This window comes from Pseudoliparis swirei, chromosome 3, assembly GCF_029220125.1.
Source record: "Pseudoliparis swirei isolate HS2019 ecotype Mariana Trench chromosome 3, NWPU_hadal_v1, whole genome shotgun sequence".
Taxonomy (NCBI): Eukaryota; Metazoa; Chordata; class Actinopteri; order Perciformes; family Liparidae; genus Pseudoliparis; species Pseudoliparis swirei.
The window spans coordinates 9024488-9044068 of record NC_079390.1 but is presented as its reverse complement, the minus strand read 5'-3'; the positions used below and the strand labels follow the sequence as shown (position 1 = coordinate 9044068).

At 42.1% G+C, this 19581-nt stretch overlaps 2 protein-coding genes across 2 annotated transcripts in view; one reads left to right on the top strand and one right to left on the bottom strand.

The window, feature by feature from the left end:
• gnb2 (guanine nucleotide binding protein (G protein), beta polypeptide 2) overlaps nucleotides 1–19581 on the bottom strand; it is a 102747-nt gene that overhangs the window by 36880 nt on the left and 46286 nt on the right. The window lies entirely within an intron of this gene.
• gucy2d (guanylate cyclase 2D, retinal) lies at nucleotides 6692–17938 on the top strand. The gene is given in 17 exon segments (XM_056411302.1): nucleotides 6692–7898; nucleotides 8155–8440; nucleotides 8534–8642; nucleotides 8789–8908; nucleotides 8999–9079; nucleotides 9230–9406; nucleotides 9491–9647; nucleotides 9730–9879; nucleotides 10492–10534; nucleotides 10536–10635; nucleotides 10749–10912; nucleotides 14683–14875; nucleotides 15147–15321; nucleotides 15740–15838; nucleotides 17384–17478; nucleotides 17578–17653; nucleotides 17836–17938. Coding segments are annotated over 15 exon segments (1773 nt in total). The 5' UTR covers nucleotides 6692–7898; nucleotides 8155–8357; the 3' UTR covers nucleotides 17605–17653; nucleotides 17836–17938.

Genomic DNA, 19581 nt, shown 5'->3' with positions numbered 1-19581 from the left:
GCTTATGGATTTGGAGGAGGGGCTGGATATGGACTATACAGGACTCAAGGTCCATGTAGTTGTGCTGCAGTCTGCGGCACCGTGGCTTGTGCCATTTACTTCTGCTTTGGTCAGGTTCATCTTTTCTCTGCTCTGTTTATTTTTTGTCTATATGGCATCTGACCTGAGCTTCCCAGTCATAGAAGTTCATGTACTTTAGTCCTACTATCCCTTTCAGTTCGGTCTGTATGGTCACAGTCACTGATGATTCTATTGATAACCTAAAAACTGTTCAGTCATGCTATCTTCAAGGAAATTTTCCCTAGTTTGTCGTTCTACAACTCTCTGATTCTACCTAAATAGGCTGCTCCTCCCTCACCATCCAATGGTGGCATCATCATTATCTTAGAAACATCAACCTTTTTCTCAGTTTTTCTTTTATTATTTTTTATCTGAACTGCTAAGAGAGGGTGCCTTGTGGCTGAAAAAACTGCAGTTATGCTTGAAAGGGGTCAAATCTTTAAGAGAGACTGAGGACAAATTATAATAAAAATATAAAATAGATGACTATATAAAATAATAAAGGGGATCAATTTAAAACTGAATAACCTACAACCTTTGAATTAGAAGTCTCATTCTCTACCGACTGAGCTATTCGGGCAATTGATCAGTTAATTTAAAGAAAAATTAAAAAGTTGGCAAAACAATGCATTTCTTTAAAACATCATTTCAAAAAGTAAAAGATGGTCGCACACTCTACTAATTAATAGTTATCTTCAAAAGGAATTCTTCCGTCACTGTTCTTGCTCTGTCCTGCTCTGTTATTGTCTCGCTCTGAGTGCCTGCAGGGTGAAGAACGGCGCGCGCAGCTAAGTGGGGAGGGGAGGGGCTGCTGTTCTGTGAAGGCGCGTGCCCTCCGCGGGGCCGCGCAGCAGCTCTGTTACTGGGCTCCCCCTCGTGTGTTTACGTTTCTGCTCTTGTTAAGCGGAGTTTCCTCGTTGTTTCTCAGTATCCTCCTCAATCTCAAACTCGTAACTGCTCTTAAACATAGTACATAATTGCCATACAATGTGTTCTTTACTCGGCAACGTGCCTTTCAGAACAATAAATCCTCATTTATCACTCGTGCAATTCAACAGACCAGAGCTTGCGTTGACACCGTGAGGTTTCGACTTTGCTCTGTTGATTCCACTTTGACAACATTTATTCACCACCGGTATTCAACATTCATTCACAGTTTTATGCATACACATGTGTTTAATTTCTATGCGGCCCCAGCTTAGGTGGGTTAAAGCTTGTAAGGCCGGCCTCAGAAAATTTGAGGACTTCTATGCGGCCCTCACTGCCGGGGTCGACTTCCAGCCTTGTGGCCGCCTCAGAAAATTTGAGGACTTGCGGCTTCATTCTGGGGTCGTCTTCCAGCTTTAACCGCTGGCCTCCTGTTGAGGACTCTAATGCGGGTTCTGTTCATCGAACTCGCTTCCAGCTTAATCAAACTGGCCTCCTGTTGAGGACTCCTAATGCGGGTTCTGTTCATCGAACTCGGCTTCCAGCTTAATCAAACTGGCCTCCTGTTGAGGACTCCTAATGCGGGTTCTGTTCATCGAACTCGGCTTCCAGCTTAATCAAACTGGCCTCCTGTTGAGGACTCCTAATGCGGGTTCTGTTCATCGAACTCGGCTTCCAGCTTAATCAAACTGGCCTCCTGTTGAGGACTCCTAATGCGGGTTCTGTTCGAACTCGGCTTCCAGCTTAATCAAACTGGCCTCCTATTGGGGACTTTTTATGCCAGGCTGTATCGTGATTTCCCTTTTTACGCTTTATTTTATTATTTAAATTAAGTCAAAAATTTGGCAGTTCCAATACTCACATCCAATACTCCTGATCAAATTTAGAGTGTTCAATTTGACTGATTTGAAATAAACAGGTTCAGTCTTACCTTATTTGGACACCGCGCGGTTTGATCAGTTTCTTGGAGCGGGTCTTAGATCAAGTGGTCCGTCTGGGATCTCAGGTGCTGTCCTCCTCAGGTCTCTGTACCGGTTTTCACAACCATCGCTCTGCTACCATTTTGTTGGAGTTGGACAGCGACACACCACCTGGACGGTACTCACTGGAAGAAAGCAGCGGTAGACTTTTACGTTACATTTATTAGCGTTTTATTCAGAAATCAGGATACAAGTAGACATCATGCATGGACCCCCCTCCGGCTGGTACCTAGAGTATTCAGACCAGAGAGAGGCGCCTTAACAGAGGGCGCAACGGTTTAAATAGCCATCAAGGCCAGTTCTAATTGGTCAGGAGGTAAAGAGGATGGTGTCTTCTCATTGGTTCTTGTTCCTCTGCTTCCATCGTTGTCGCTCCTTCATTGGTTCTTGTGGCCAGCCAATGAATTCATATGTTTGTAGAGAAGTGTGAGAAGGAAGAAGTAAGTAATTTATTTAACAGAGAGTTGATTTACTTGGTTCCTCCCTTTGAAGCTGTCTTTCACTCCTCTCTGGGGGTCTTATCAGTGCAGGGATGGGGCCTGGATCTTCCCAGAAGGTCGTTCAGACAAAGGGCCTATTCCCATGTGAGAGTAGATGAGAGTGTGAGAGGGGTCAATGAGGGGCCATAAATGACTGAAGGAGACTAATGGCCGCATCTGGACCCTTCCTTATCTATCTGCCAAGGTGAGGTAAGGACTGTGACTGCTCTTTCTAACCTATGAGTATACTGAGCCTCTTTGTTGGTGACCACTTCCGGAATGTGTGGATGTGGAGGAGGGGGGCTCACAAAACCTCACCAAGTGTCACTGTTATCTTTCTTTAGATCAGTCAGGCGCCAGAGTGCTCCGCTGGAGATTTTAACTTCCATTCAGTGTTTTCCATCTTACACATAATATTTATGCAAACAATACTAGGCTGTGCTAAGCTACAATATATATTCTTTACAGTCACACTTCCATATTAGGGGAGCGGCTTCAAAAAGCTCTGCTGAGGTCACTGAGGTTACGCTACAAAGATGTCATAAACGTGGTCATATTAAAGACACCTTGACATAATCGATCAATCTTTTTTTAAATTATTCAGCAACAATCTAGTATTCACGATGAACATATTCTTGTATTTTATCATCGGTGAGGTTCAGGTTATTTTGAAAAACAAATTGTTGCAATCCAAGCTTTAATTCCAAAATGATGGGATTAAAGACCTATTTTATTGAAGTATGAGGAGAGTAGCAGCAGGGTTACATATAGGGCTACAGATACAGGCGCCCTAATCCCTGCACCAGGTGCAAGCTTCAGGTGATTACATGCAATTCTATAATTTATGAAAGCCATCAACGATACGTGTGCAATTATTAACATTGCAACGGTTTTCTTTGTTCTGCTTTCCATAAACTCCCACACCAACTATGTTCTTCACAAGATGATATACTTTGTATGGTCCTCCGAATAGATATGACAATCAGTACAGTTAGCCACCAGCATAATTATTATGTGCAACATGTTTTTCTTAGGGTTATTTTTAAATCGTTCTACATCAGCATCTATACGCTTGTGTAAATGAACCAGAGTGAATGTGCTTCTACTTTCACCTTCTTTTTCCTCTGCACCAGCCCTCCCTCCACACACACACTTCCCACACTTGTGTGGATTAGAAACTAATGAGGGCTGAGAAGTCAAAGCTTGTCCTTCCCACTCTTACCTTTCTTTTACCTGCTGCCTCTCGAAAGCCTTCGGACAGCTTTTAATAATCCAGACGCTGGGTCGGGGTTTTACTTCATCCCATGCACTGTCCCTCTGTGGTTTGGGGTGGGTCCCAGTCCAAAATAGGGCCATCAAGAGCCAAAGCAACTACTGGAAATGTGGAGATTTTTCATCAATATTGTCTTTCAGGAACTTGGATGCAAGAGGAGATAATACCATTTTAAAAAACTTTCCACACTACTCGGATTACCTATGATATTTCATCCAACTAACAGGACACCGATCATTCTTCCTGCTGTAAACCTGCGTATATTTAATCCACCTGGAGTTTGGATGGGGCTTTTCAACAAAAGGCTCCAACATCGACATGGTTCTGACAGTATGTAGTGAAACTGCTCCAGGTTCTCTTATTTAATATGTTTCATTACATTTTCTTGTCATTGATTTACCACTATCAAGTTTCTTTGCAGCAGACCTACTCCAGCAAAGATGAGATGGTTGGATAGCCGAGGAGTGTCCAATCCCTTATGTATTAAGACTGAAGAACACTGTTCATGTAATGTAAAAAAACCACTTTGATGTGTTAATTTGACCTATTTCTTATTATCAGCATCACTTTCAAACAAATTAAGTATTAAGATCAGTGCTCCTCTTAACCTGAGCCTTAAGAACTGATGAGCCAATGACAGTATTAGCCACTTTAGAAGGCCTGTCAGTCGCCGCTCGCTTGAAGGCAAAGACTCAAATCAGCCAGTACTTTAGGCTGTTAAATGTCATTTTTTAACTAGGCTACATGTGGTTTGTCTATAAGATTCACCAAAGAGTTGGCCTCATTTAAGATTTAAGCACATAGAAACTAGAGCTTGAGAGATACATCAGCCAGGCCGATAAAGAGGCCATTAACAACAGACATATATTGATATTTTCTCAGCTGATGAAGAGATTTCAGGACAGACATGCCAAATTAAAGTTTGAGATCATTTAGAAAATGGGGTACTCTTTTATAGTTTATCATTGAGAACTGAAATTCATCTTTTAGCTGTAATATGTTGTGTATATTTATGTAACAATTCTTAATTATTCCTCTCAGGACCCTTTCCCGCCATATTTTTTGTGAAAAACACATCAGTGGGACTTAATAACTTGATACATGACAGGAGCCATGTTGCGTCAATTATTCCTCCGTTGATCTGTCTAGTGAGATGGTTTAACCCTTTCCACGGTTGATTATACGAGGGAGTTTAAAGTCTGTGTTCCCCGTGTGGGGTACCTGTGACTGTAATATGATCTAACAATTTACACTCTTCCACCATTTAATTCTTTGAACTTCACTATTGTTTACGAGATCTGTATCTTTCATCAGCAATGTTACATATTCTGACTTTAAAAAATTACACTGCAGTTTATTGGTGACCTCAGCTAGGCCCAATTATTTTCATGAGATATCACCATGATTTTCGAATGAATTCAATTAAAAGTTAAAATAAATATTATTAATATTATGACAATATTTGAATTTTATTTAAAAGCAAAGTTTCTTTATAGGACGTGGCACTAAGGAGGATTGTCCAAGGTTTGTTATGTTATTGTGCTTTGAAGTTTATGAATCATACCAGTATTTGCTTTTTGAAGAGACCAATTGACACCATTATTGTTTCTGCAATTTTGTTTTCAGATGACGCTGAAGAACCGTTACACGCTAACACCAGTCTGCTTCAGCAGCTTGGTTGAAATGGAGATTGGATGATGCACTGTGCCCAACTAATGATGCCTTGAGAGGGGTCAGATTGTGAGTACTCCTCCGTTTCCTGATCGATGTGAGGTCAAAGGTCAGGGATGTCATGTGTCCATGTAATGCACTCGAGACAAATTTGTAAATTTGGGCTATACAAATAAACTGAATTGAATTGAGGCGTCAGTGCACAACTCAACGACAAGCATTTATGCATTTACATCGAATTTACATGACATGGTCTATACGCGCGTGGACACGGCATGAATGTTCACGAGCGCCACGGCTGAACTGGACTTCGAGTCCGACCCTCGGCGCGGGTCGGTGAGCGAGGACCCGTTCGACGCTGCTTGCAGCTTTAATTGTCTTTATTTAATCAAATTAATCCATCACAATATATTTATTTATGTCATATTGTATGTTTAAAAACTCACCGTTAGATTCTAAAATGTTGATGTTGGCCTGATACAATCCAGTATCAGTCAGGCTATGATACTTACACAACACAACAAGCACAAGTTGTCTGTCATCCACTTCTTTCAGTATTTTAAACTGAGATCTTTACGTTTATTTTAATTCTCTTTATAAACCAGCAGGATATTGGTGAAATATTTGTCTTTCTTTCCTTGGACATCAGAAGCAATGCTCTACATTTGAACATTAGTCACACTGCCAGGTTGGTCAGGCCTGTTGCTCCGCTATCAATGTGCCTTCTTTTAACGAGCACACATTTTTAAGTGTGTCTAAGTATTTAAAAGTAGGTTTTCAAAACATAATTGCCAGGGTTACAGTTGGTTATGAAAGTGCCCAATGCAGAAGATCTTTACTATTTTTAAAGTTAGTCCAGCACAGAATAGAAATTAGTTCATATGTATTTTTCATGCGATAAATGCAACAACTTTAATGTCAATGTCCTCGTTTTCAGCAATAATTCAGTTTATTTTTGAAGATTAATAGGGTTTGACTGTCTTTCTTAATTTAACCTGAACGCCATCAATCTATCATTTCATCGTGAGATATTTCAGCAGCTAATTTAGATGATGGTTTCAAGAATCCGAGGGGAGAATAATCCAGAAATCAATGGCTGAGAACATTTCAAGAGATTGACTATTGAAGAGATACCAAGAGTAAATGGAGACATCAAGGCCAGATTTAGCTCCACGTTACCTGGCATTTGAATTTTTAAACTCCATGGGCCCAGCAGAGTTTATCAGCTTGCTACACAACTAATTCTTCAAGGAACAGCACTTGCACTGTGGGTCCCATGTCTTCAGTGAGACAGATGGATCCTGACACAATTCAACATCACACTTTATCAAACAAGCCGCTCAACAGGATGCAAGTTTAGGTCAGGGATCATGCCCATACCTCAGAGACGGTTTAAGCCCTGAGGTATCCTTGTTTGTGTCACAGAACCTGAGAAGCAAAAGCAGATCACGCCAAATTGTCATGCAACATATTGTCTAATTGCACCTTTTTTTCTTATTCCCCCGAGGCTCTTCTCACCGGCTTGTCCAGATTTGGACTAGAGGCCTGCCGAGTGCCAAGGGAGGAAGTCCTATCCACAAAGACACATTCACTGTCACGCTAATCGCCATAAACTCTCCGCTCCGCTGCTCTGCCTCAAGCATAGCAGTGAGAGGAAAATGGCAAGTCACAGAGACCCTCGCTTTCTGCACAACCTGTCCTACCACCCACGATGGCAGCACGACTCAATACAAGTGAAGAGAAAAGGGCGCGTGCGGACAGTGGCTGCAAACAGTTGCAGTGGATATAGTGCGTTCAAATCATGAGCAGCTTCCTCATCAAAACCACAGTTGCCATCATCCTCTGTGCGGCGCTCCAGGAGCTGGTCTGGGCACCGGCTCCTTCTGCAGTTGCTCGTAATCTCATCTCTGCCCTGTCAAGCCTGGGCGACCACTTTCAAGGTGGCCCTGGTCGGACCCTGGACGTGTGACCCCTGACACTCAAAATCACTTCCTGACTTGGCAGCCCGCCTCGCCACTTCCCGCATAAACAAGGACCCCTCCCTCAACAAAGGCTACTGGTATGACTACACGCTGGTCAATGAGGACTGCGTGTCAACCCGTGCCCTGGCCCGCTTTGCAGAGCTGGAAGGTTATGGTGCTGCAATTCTGGGCCCCGCCAACCCAGGATACTGCTCCTCAGCCGCTTTGTATGCAAAAGAGTGGGATGTTGGGATTCTTTCCTGGGCTTGCCTCAAACCCAACATGAATAAATTAGGGATGTATTCCAACTTCCTGCGGCCGCTGCCACTGTCCTCTCGTGTCCTTTTCTCTGTTTTGCGATACTTTGGTTGGGCCCATGTGGCCATCGTCTCAGATGAGACCGATCTGTGGGAAGCCACAGGACAGGAGCTGGCCTCGTCACTGAGGGCCCTCGGCCTTCCTGTCAACCCTGTGGTGACGATGGCGTCCGACAAGGATGGGCCTCGGAGGGCACTGGCTAAAGTGCGGGAAGCAGACCGGGTCCGAGGTGAGTTTCAGATGTGAAGATGACTGAAATAAGAACAGAGACACAAATGTAACAACACAATTTAAACAATCTCCACACTGTTTTATTCCACATGAGTCATGCAAATGAATCCATCTTTAATCCCACTTCTTCCACAGTGGTGATTATGTGCATGCCCTCTGTCCTGATTGGCGGCCAAGCCCAGCCTTGGCCATGCGTATGATCGACCGTGGCTACGTGTTTTTCCCCTATGACACCCTCCTCTACAACATGCTAGGCAACGACACCAAGCTGCGCAAAGCCTATGACGGAGTCCTCACCATCACTATGGACTCTGGAGAACGCAATTTCTATGAGGCCTTCAAAGACGCTCAGGACAGCTATGAAATCCGCAGCAGCATCCCACCAGAACAGGTGAGATCTGTGCGATACGTCTGGGTATGATAAAAGAAGTGATGATAGAAGAAATATGTCAAAGGCATGGACACAGTCACTTTCTTCTTTCTTCTTCTTGCGTTCATTACGTTCATTGGATGTGGAGCTAACTTCTTTATTAGTCTCAAGTATGTACAGCAGAGTATCAAATAATTATTTCCCATCCGGTGCAGTCCGGTGTGATCTTTCACTTATTGTTTTTCTTTACTTCTTCTGTCCAGGCGAAGTGGCAGGATTGGGCTCAGCTCTGGAGGGGGTAACGGTGGAACAACAAAGGTCGTGCTGACCCTGGACTACCTGGTTTTCATTAACACCCAACTCAGCAAACGGGTCAGTTCCTTGCTGAATCTCTGGCTATACTGTCTGTAATGTGCTTCCCTCTGCTTTGCAAGTATGTGACGTTTCACAGTTGTTTGCCTGTAAAAGATGATGTACTCTGACCTCCCCCGTCCTCTTTGACCTGTGTGTTTGAGCAGAAGCTCAATGACGAAAGTATCTTGAAAAGCCAGCTCGATATAAAGACACCTCATCAGTCTGTGTCCGGCCGCAGCTCCATGGCGTCCACACCAGACAGCTCCAATGTCGCTGTGTTTGAGGTAAGGCGACTGACATATTTAATACACTCCTGTTTATCATTTGAGGTGTGTTTTGGTTTTACAATGACTGTCGTTTTGTGTTTATCCCAGGGTGACTGGGTTTGGTTGAAGAAATGCCCCGGTGGACCTGTATCAGGTGTCAACAGCAGCACCGAGTCTATCTTTGTTCAGGTAAGTGAATGTGTGTGCGATGATCCAAATGATTGACTTGTCCATTGTTGCATGAAAACCTCAAATATAGACTGTTCCGGTCCCTGGCCACAATAGAACGGATCAAAAGAATTGACTTGTGTCTTGTTGTTTGTATTGTCTTCCAATCAGCTCAGAGACATGAGGCACGAGAACCTCAATCTGTTCCTGGGACTGTTCTACGACTCTGGGATCCTTGCCGTTGTGACCGAACACTGCACCAGGGGCAGCACGGAGGATCTGCTCTGCAACGAGGAAGTGCGTCTTGACTGCATGTTCAAGTCCTCCCTGTTAATGGATCTGATTTGGGTGAGAGAGACAAAATGACCAACAAGCAGTTCATTTCCCATCTTGTCATGTTGCCTCATCACATTTTCCTCAAACTGTGACCAGGGAATGAAATACCTGCACAATCGTAACATCATCCGCGGACGGCTCAAATCCCGCAACTGTGTGGTAGACGGGCGCTTTGTATTGAAAGTGACAGATTACGGGTTCAATGAAATTCTGATTGCCCAAGGCATTGACACTGATGAGGAAAAGCCAGAAAGTGAGTTAATGTGTATCTATTGACAAAGTTCATACCTAGCAACATTTTTGTTTATTTATTGACTTGTGTATTATTTGTAAAGATCTGCTTTGGACGGCTCCTGAGCTGCTGAGAAGCTCCAGTCTAAGGAGGAGGGGCACTTTCTCTGGGGATGTCTACAGCTTCTCCATCATCGGTCAGGAGGTCATCTCCCGCTCTGCACCGTACTGCATGCTGGACATGCCACCCAAGGGTGAGTAATCTGGGTACATGAAAATAAACAGGAAAGTAGTAGAACACTGTGGCAGCGGGGGGTGTTTAGTGTTTAGGCTCGTGTGTGTGTGGGGGGTGGTGGGGTGTGGTTCGGTGTCTGATTGTCATCAGCTGGATTGGTTGGTGAGTCGGTCCAGCTGATGACATCTGTGGTGTTAATATCTGGGGCTTGTTATTTTTAAAGCTGCTGATGGACTGACTGCAGGGCGATGAGCAGAGACACAGTCGGTGGTCAGAGCGTTGCAATAAAGTTTCTTGCCAAAGTTCCCTCTGGTTGCGCATTCCTTGGTGCTTAGGGGAGGAAACCTACTGGTGACGGGCACAATCCTGTCACAAACACCATGTGCAGGTTTGAGAAATCCTGTCTTTTATGTTCCACAATTTATACACAAAACAGTTTGCACTGACCAGAAAAGAAAATGACAAATATTCGGATTGTTGCTGAAAATGCTCACTTATGAGATTCCTGTTATTTTAAATAAAATTGGGTGCACAAAATCACATGAAATACAATGAATTTTTCATACCAGTTGTTTTGTCTGTTTTTGTGCATTTCTGTGTGCGTATGCATAACATCTGTGTGTGTTTACAGAGATTATCAGCAAGCTCAAAAAGCCTCCTCCGTTGTGTCGGCCTGTCCATTGACGAGTCCCCGGTGGAGATCATACAGGTCATGAAACACTGCTGGAGTGAAGACCCAGATAAGAGGCCGACCTTTCAGGAGATCTTCAAGCTGGTAAAAACACTGAAAACACTTGTCAATCCACATCTACGCCTCTTCATGTGTTTTTGTTTGTCAAAGTGAAAAGCTGGACATTAAAGTCCTTTTCCCCCCTTTTCACATGACAGGTCAAGAATATCAGCAAAGGAAAGAAGACCAACATCATCGACTCTATGCTGTGCATGTTGGAGCAGTACTCCTCCAACTTGGAGGACCTGATCAGAGAGAGGACTGAAGAGCTGGAGGTGGAGAGGCAGAAGACTGACAAACTGGTTGCTCAGATCTTGCCCAAGTAAGTGTCCAGCAACTTGAGCTAACACGCGACAGAACCTGTGACGTCATGCTCAATTCAATTCAATTCAGTTTATTTGTATAGCCCAATTTCACAAATTACAAATTTGTCTCGGAGTGCTTTACAATCTCTCCCAAATAACCCTTCAGGGATGGACAGATGCAATAGATGTAATGTGTACAGAAGGACAGATTTAGAGTTAAAATACATTCAATGAATATGACAGAGTGTATGAATAGTTCATACGATCCATCAGGCAGATGGCGGTGGGGAGGAGGAGTCTCAACAGGACAGTGGGGTCCGATATTCATGAGGTAAAGTCAAAAGGACTTCCGGGAGAAAGCAGTGTGATTGAGATGAAAATTCATCCTTAAGGAGAGAAAATAAGCGTCCCCGGCAGCTATAAGCAGGGCAAACCTGATTCAGCCCTCTGTCAAAGAGGAAGGTCTGGACTGAAATTGGAAGCTGGTTCCATAAAGAGGAGCTTGATAACTAATTCTACTTTTTAAGACTCTAGGAACTACAAGTAGTCGCATAGTGGGTAGTAAGCTCTCTCTAGTGGGGCAATATGGTGCGACAAGCTCCTTAACATATGATGGAGCATCACCAATCAAGGCTTTGTAGGTTAAGAGAAGAATTTTAAAAGTGATTCTTGATTTAGCCAGTGCAGAGCAGCTAGTGCAGGAGTGATGTGATCTCTTTTCTTAGTTTTGCTGCAGCATTCTGGATCAACTGGAGGGACCTAAGAGATTTATTAGAGCAGCCTGCTAATAAGGAGTTGCAGTAATCCAGTCTCGAATGAGCAGCGTGAACCAATTTTCTGCATCTTTTGAGACAAGATGTGCCTGATTTTAGATGAAAGAATGCAGTCCTTGAGATTTGCTTAAGATTCTTTACAGTGGTGTTGGATGCCAGGACAGAATCCACATCACCAGATAATTGATCTCTGAGGTGCTCAGGGCGATTAAAGTCTGAGTTTAACATCCATCCATGTTTTTATGTCTTTAAGACATCTGGTTTTATCGATAAATATAGTTGAGTGTCATCTTAAATAAAATTGGTCCAAGCACAGAACCTTGTGGAACTCCGTGATTAACGTTGGTGGTTATCATCGTTTACAAATACAAACTGAGATCGATCTGATAAATAGGATTTAAACCAAATTAGTGTTACCTGAAATGCCAATCGACTGCTCCAGTCTCTGTAACAGGATGTCGTCTAACAAGACCAGGACAGAGATCTGCTGCCATTAAGAGGTCATTTGTAATAAATAAACTATTATGATGTAGAAAGTCACTTTCTCAAGGATCTTGGAGAGGAAGGAAGGCCATTCCACTTGAGAACAGATTGGCACTGTTAGTTGAGCCATATGCGTTCAAGCTTTATGACGTGCTTCAGTTTGCGGGTCTGTCACTGTCTTCTTCTTCAGAGGCCATCGAGTCCAGTGTCATTCTCAGAGTCAACAAGATGATCAATGCACTATCAGTTAGACATCTAGTGTAGAAACTTTTGAAACGAAATTACCTCCGGTAGTATAAATTCAAATTTCGCTCTCCTCTGAGAAGCCCAATCGAGTCCAACAAGGAGATAAATGCAGCACTAAGGCAATCATTATCAACATCCACATGGATATTAAAATCAAAGAACCAAACTTGATATAAATTCTGAGAATTCAGATATAAACTCTGAATATGGACCTGGTGGCAAATGAGGTGTAGTGTAATTTTGGTCGAGGATTAATTAATCAAAGATGGCTCTCCACCCTCCTGACCGGTGCCTCGAGGAATGTGAGTATTAATATGACTTGGAGGTGATTCATTCAGGCAGACATATTCTTCATGGCTCAGCCAGGTTTCAGTTAGGCAACATAAATCAATGTGATTATCTGATATTAAATCATTCAGTAACACAGCTTTAGATGACAGAGATCGAATATTTAGGAGACCACATTTAATAGACCTATTTTGTTGCACTGCTGAAATAATTGTGTTAACTTTATAAGGTTGTGTGTGTGACTCCTCTTCTGCTTGGACAGACACAGTCTCTACTCTAAAGTCAAGGGTGGGTAACTGCTCGAATGGAAGAGCAGAGAAGGTAAACACCAAACTCTGCCCGTTTAACTCTAACTCTGCTCCCGGTTCCTGATCTGAACCCTGGGTTGTCATAGATTAAGTCCGTGATCAACGTCATGGTCATATGAAAGAAATGACGCGCTCCGTCCAACGTGGGATGAATGGTCTCTCCTCATCAGATCAGGTTTTCCCCAGAAAGTCTTCCAGTTGTCTCGTAGCCCCATTATTAAGCTGGGCACCACCTCGACAGCCAGCGGTTGAAAGAGACATTTCTAATACAATTCGTCTGTCTGCAAATTTGGAGTGACTTCCCGGCCGGGCTCACCATTACACTACCGGCGTGTAGTAATAATCTGACTGTCTCCGCTTTATCTTAGCCAGCAGCTTCAAACAAGACTCCACGTCGCCCGCTCTGGCCCCCGGGAGGCACACGACTCTGGTCCGTGGCCTCTTTAGGCATATAGAGCATCAGCACAGAACATTATTTGTACTTTTGCATCCTCAGGGAGGTCAAAGGTCAGACACGGTCTAATTGGAGCATGGTTGCTAGACAGAATTTATTCTATCATCGGAACTAGTTTCTATCAGAGGGTGTTTATTTTTATGGTATCAATAATGTGTTAAATTATGACATCGGGCCACCAACGCATACACATTTATTCTCCTGCATGATTTGCAACAGATCATCCCCTCAGTTGTGTTTACTGTATGATTTGTAGTGCAACTGATCTTCTCTTTATATCTTATACAAGGACAATCAATTCATAACATCACATAATTTAAATAGAGTCCACCTGTGTGCACTATCAGTGTCACATGATCTAACGAAGCACCATTAAATCCATCATTAGAAAATGGAAAGAATATGGCTTCATAACAAACCTGCTGATGGTCTCTGGATACATACTCCATCCTCCTCTGTGGAGCTTCCAGCTCCCTCGGGGGGCTCTTTGCTCTCCTTGTTGCTTCTCTTGTCTGGTCTGTGGGAATTGGTTCTCTCTTGGTAGCTTTGTTGTAGTTTCCATTTTCTATTAAGGAATGTATAACGCTGCTCCGTTAGATCCGGTGACACATTGCGTGATTGCACACAGGTGGATAACATTTCACTAATTAAGTGACCTTTGAAGGTAATTGGTATCACCTGACCTTAATTAGTGTCTACATATCAAAGACAGGAAATACATGAGCACGTAACACTTTTCAGGTTTTTCACTTCACCAATTCAGACTGCTTTACATAAAATCTAAAAATCTGTTTTAATTCCAAGTATGCAATATGCAGTATCCAGTTATGCAACGACACAGGAAAGATTGCAAGGGGTTGATTATATTTGCAAGGCAACTTACTCAACAGTGTTCTTCATTGCATTGGAGTATTTTAATCATACCTTTTTGAATCTTTATCATATTTAATCATATTTGTGTTTTAAATCACTGATGTGCCAAAGAGAGGTGGCTCACCGACACATCGAGAGGCGAGAGCCACATGCTGCTGTCATTGTGTGCATCTCAGTCGTGTTTTTATAGATGTCACTTTGCCTGATTGCAATGATCAATAAGAGAAAGAGAAGGCCGGTGCACGTCTGTAAAAGTCAGTTTGTGATGTTCAAGAAAATGTAAGATTACTTTGAGCAGTCTCAAGTCTGTTTCTGCTTCAGCACCTCAGGTGTGTCATCCGCTCCTCCTCTTCCTCCTCCAGGTCCGTGGCCCAGGCGCTGAAAACAGGCAAGCCAGTCAAACCCGAGCATTTCGGCGAGGTCACGCTCTACTTCAGTGACATCGTGGGCTTCACCACCATCTCAGCTCTCAGCGATCCCATCGAGGTGGTCGACCTCCTCAACGACCTCTACACACTCTTTGATGCTATCATTGGACTGCATGACGTCTACAAGGTGAGTGTATAGCAACAGGGAACGCCTCTATATTATTGTATTCTGCTAATTGTATTCTTTTTTTATTTCCCGTCAAAATGTCTACAAGAATTAGATCTAGGGTTCTGTATGTTGTTGGTGTTGTTAAATATTTCTTCTGTTGCTCCTTTTCTGTTCCTGGATCTGATCTGATCCAGAAAAACATGCGCCACCTCAATTAATATCCACTAATTATAATATATATATATATATGTATATACATGTGTTTGCTGAACTGTTATTTTGTATTAAGGTGGAAACTATCGGAGATGCTTTCATGGTATCCTCAGGAGTCCCCACGAGGAACGGCAACCGTCATGCAGCCGAAATGGCCAACATGTCTCTTGACATCCTCCACTGCATCGGGACCTTCAAGATGAGGCACATGCCTGAACTGAAGGTCCGAATTTGTATCGGCCTGCACACTGGTGAGCAATATGTCCGTCCTTTTTGTGTTGTAATGCTCTCTATGTTGCATATTCATGAGTGATTACTTTAAGAGTTGCATACACTTGTAATATGTTACTAGTGCTATGGCAGGAAATAAATCAAAACTTCTCTCCAGAGTGGGAGAAATGTATATGTTAGAGGGGAATAAGAGTACAGGAGCCCAAGCTGCTAAGGCAAGGAGCTATTTATACTTCCTTCATCCTCGTCTGGAACTTATTCCTGGAACAGTGAAACGCTATCCACTTGGAGCGCTGTCATCCAATTAACACACTGCACACTAACTCTATTCTATGAATTTCTTTATGCACACAGAAGTGGTAGTTTACATCTTTCATGTCTTGTTTTGAGAAAATAATTGCACACTTTAATTGGAATGTAAATGTATTGTGTTTGCAGGCCCAGTGGTAGCAGGAGTAGTGGGTCTTACGATGCCCCGGTACTGTCTGTTTGGAGACACTGTCAACACGGCATCTCGAATGGAGTCCACAGGGTTGCGTGAGTCACTCGTACATCATTATAAAGACCAGACAGATCTCCTCTTTTTTCCCCTCTTTTTTTATAATTAAAACAATAGTCTATACATCATGGTTGAGAGTACTAGTGTAGTTGGTGTGCATGCTGCCTGACCCTAAACAGGGCTTTAAGTGAGCAGTGCTCGCTAATCCTTTAAGACTATTAGCAGAATTAGTGGCCAACTTGAAGTCTTGGTGTAACTGTCAACGTCACTGACGAAGTACGCTCTGTATGCGGAATACATTAGGTATGAATTTACGTATTAATTTCCAAGTACACTTAACTTATGTTTAGGAATAAAACTCTTCCCAGAAGATCACACTATAATAAATAAAACTCTTCACCATTGAACTTAAACATAAGTTATATATGAAACTCAGTACTCAAGTACACATTTGATTTTATCTATATTTATAGTTCTCCTCCACTTAATCTTTAAGGCAAGTATTATACTTTTATTCTCCACCGCATTTGTCTTAAAGCTTTAGGAACTAGTTTTTACTAATTGTTACTGACGTTTTAAAAAAAAAAAAAAAGTATGATGAACTGAAGGATGAATTATTTCTTATGGTTTGAGAAATTTCTCCTACATCTTCAGCTGAATAAACTATATAAATACCCTCTTAGGTCAGCTGCAAAGTGCATCATCATGAAGTTAACCCTCCTGTTACCTTAGGGTCAATTAGACCCCATTCAATGTGTAACCCTCCTGTTACCTTAGGGTAAATATGACCCCATTCAATGTTTAATGTCGGTGTTCTTTCGGGTCAATTTGACCCCAGGCTGTTTTTCACTGTCAAACATAAAAGAAATATCAACTTTTTTATATATTTAAAGGGCTATTTAGGTAGTCAACAAACAAACATAAAGTACCTCACACTTAAACTTGGAAAACAATATTAATTCTAATAAATTTCTGGAGGTTTTAATTGTTGGGGTCAAATTGACCCCAGGGGTAAAATATGTCAGTAAATATAAAGGTAACAGGAGGGTTAAACATTGAATGGGGTCAAATTGACCCTAAGGTAACAGGAGGGTTAAAACAAGTTTTTTTTTCTGAACTACCCAACAGTATATAACAAGAGTTAAGATTACCATAAAAATCTACAGCAGTAAAATGCAACATACACATTGATGCAGCAGTAATATTCATCCAATAAACATCATATATAATAGTAAAGCAATGACAAGTAACATTTAACTGAAGTCAGGATTTGTATGCAGATCTATAATTTGTCTATTTTTATTTTGACAGTGTACATTTTTACTTCAGTAAAGGATTTGAATACTTCCACCACTGCTAAAATAACAACTACACATGTTTGCTAGCAGCTGCAAGATACTATTGGGTAGTTTACTGCCTCCAAGTGGCTTTGTACCAAAATGACAGCCTGACTCTAGATTTCTCAGATATCATAATTTTAAACCTCAAATTCCAAAGACAATATAGATTTAACATGTTTAACTGACATTAAGGCAACGTCAGTGTGTAAATGCTGCCGTGTATTTCTGTTTTTTCCATCACAGCTTACAGAATCCATGCGAACCGAAGCACAGTCGATGTTCTTAAAAGCTTGGATCTGGGATACAAAATTGACACCAGAGGGATGACCGAGTTAAAGGTAACATGAAAAGAAACGCCTTCATAATGTACCCACAGTAACACTGGCATCCTAATAATAGCTAATGAATTCTAATGTGTTTTTATTTCTTGGGGAAAGGAATTGAGTACACATATTGGTTGGTAGGAAGAGAAGATTTCAACAAGCCTCTGCCTATTCCTCCGGACATTTCAGGGTAAGGGAATGTTGTGGTTACTCCTCCACACATGCAATTTATGTGATTTGCCTTTCTTTGCATCTTTGAATCTTTGCAGTGCATTTTACTGTTGCACAAACTAACGATACCAAGAGATGGTGTGAATGGCATGTCGTGCTCTCTCAATCGCAGTGGATAAAAAGCTGTATTTCCTGTTACAGGGGAGGCAATCATGGTATAGCTTTGGAGGAGATACCTCCTGACAGACGACAACAATTCTTGGATCGACAGAAGAAGATGGGCTAGGCTGATTTTTTAAAAAAATTTTTTTTTAACGAATGTCCAAGAATGAAAAGGGATACTTTCTAGATCAACATTGTTTTTCAGTGAAACAAATTCACAGTGTGGAGTAAAGGTTGAACATGCATGCAACAACCACAATCTACTATAATTTGTGCTACGCTCTGAAATCCAGCACCAGTGACAATTCATACTCTTTGGAAATAATTGATATACTAAAATAATCTTTATAGTAGAAAAGGCAAAAACAAATATCACACACATGATATGCACACAAAGGTCGCATGACAGATCCCAAAATGCATTGGTTTAGAGGACAGCGGGAAGGGATTGTAATGGATGAGTTTACAGTATTATGTGTAATACTGGTGTACTTCAAGTACTGGATGTATTTGTACTGGTACGGTTGTCCGAATTTGTACTGATCTTTGTGCTTTGTAGAGATATTGGAGATATTTTATCATGAACATCCCGAGGGTGGACACTATTACTGTCTGACTGTTCATCTTTGGTAAAATAGGGCACTCACTTTCGGAGCATTAGCCTTTTACAACAACTCGTAATTAGTACGTTGAAACATTTCCACAGTAACTAAAGCTGGAGAGCACCGGATCAATCAGTTATGGCTGAAGGCTCAGGTCAGGGGCGGGGGCATTACTCTGATTATTCACACATTGGATGAGTGAAACTATTGGGTTTGTTTATTTCATGTTATATGAATATAGATGGGGGAACAAAATCACAACATCTTTGTGATATTGTCCCCTAACATTTGATCCCCTGACTGCAATAGGCATATTTGAGTTCATTTGACTAACTCATCAATTCAATTGAGTGTATCAAAGATAAAGATGTGCTATAAATTTTAGATGAGATGACTTGTCCCAGTGGTAATTATAAAGAAACGTACTGGAAATGAACTTGAGGCCAAAACATCTGCAACGCTTGAAATAATTAACAAAGTTATACTATACCCAAACTATTGGTCACTAACGACTATGCAGTTTCACTATTGCTTCACCTAAAGTACATGTAGCCTATTACTGAAACATGCTGCATGCATGGCTGTGTGTACTCTACAGATGTGTGTGAACAGGGTCTTAATAGGGCAGCAATGGGGAGACCTGATTGATGCCACACACAGTAGTTCTGCTCTGCACTGATATGCAATTGGTTAAAAATCTTATCTCCAATAATGTGTTTCAGCATATTGAGCTTTCTCATGTGCAAGCACAGACTTCTAGATGAAAATGTCTGGCAGTATCTGTGTTTTTGGACTATTATTTTCTCTTTGGGCTCCCCGGGCCCAAACACAGCGGCTGTATTTGAAGGTCTTTATGAGAACAAATGTTCACTGAGTCGCTCCTGTGCCCAACCCCAGGGGATCTACAGAACATGTGGGGGGAAGCATACTCCTGAAACGGGGAGGACATAGTCCTCTGAGTCATTTCTGTTTGGCTTGGGGATGTGTACATACTGTAAATTTGTACATAGTTAGTCTGTGTTTGTGTCCTGCAGGGTGAGGGACTTTTTAGTGGAGTTTTTCCTTCTGCTTGGGATCCCTAAACCCCTGACACAAAAGGAGATGGCAAAAAAAACAAGGATTTAATCACAGTGAATTTAAGAAGCGAGCCACGGGATTGTTCACACCCTTTCTGTTGGCTTGC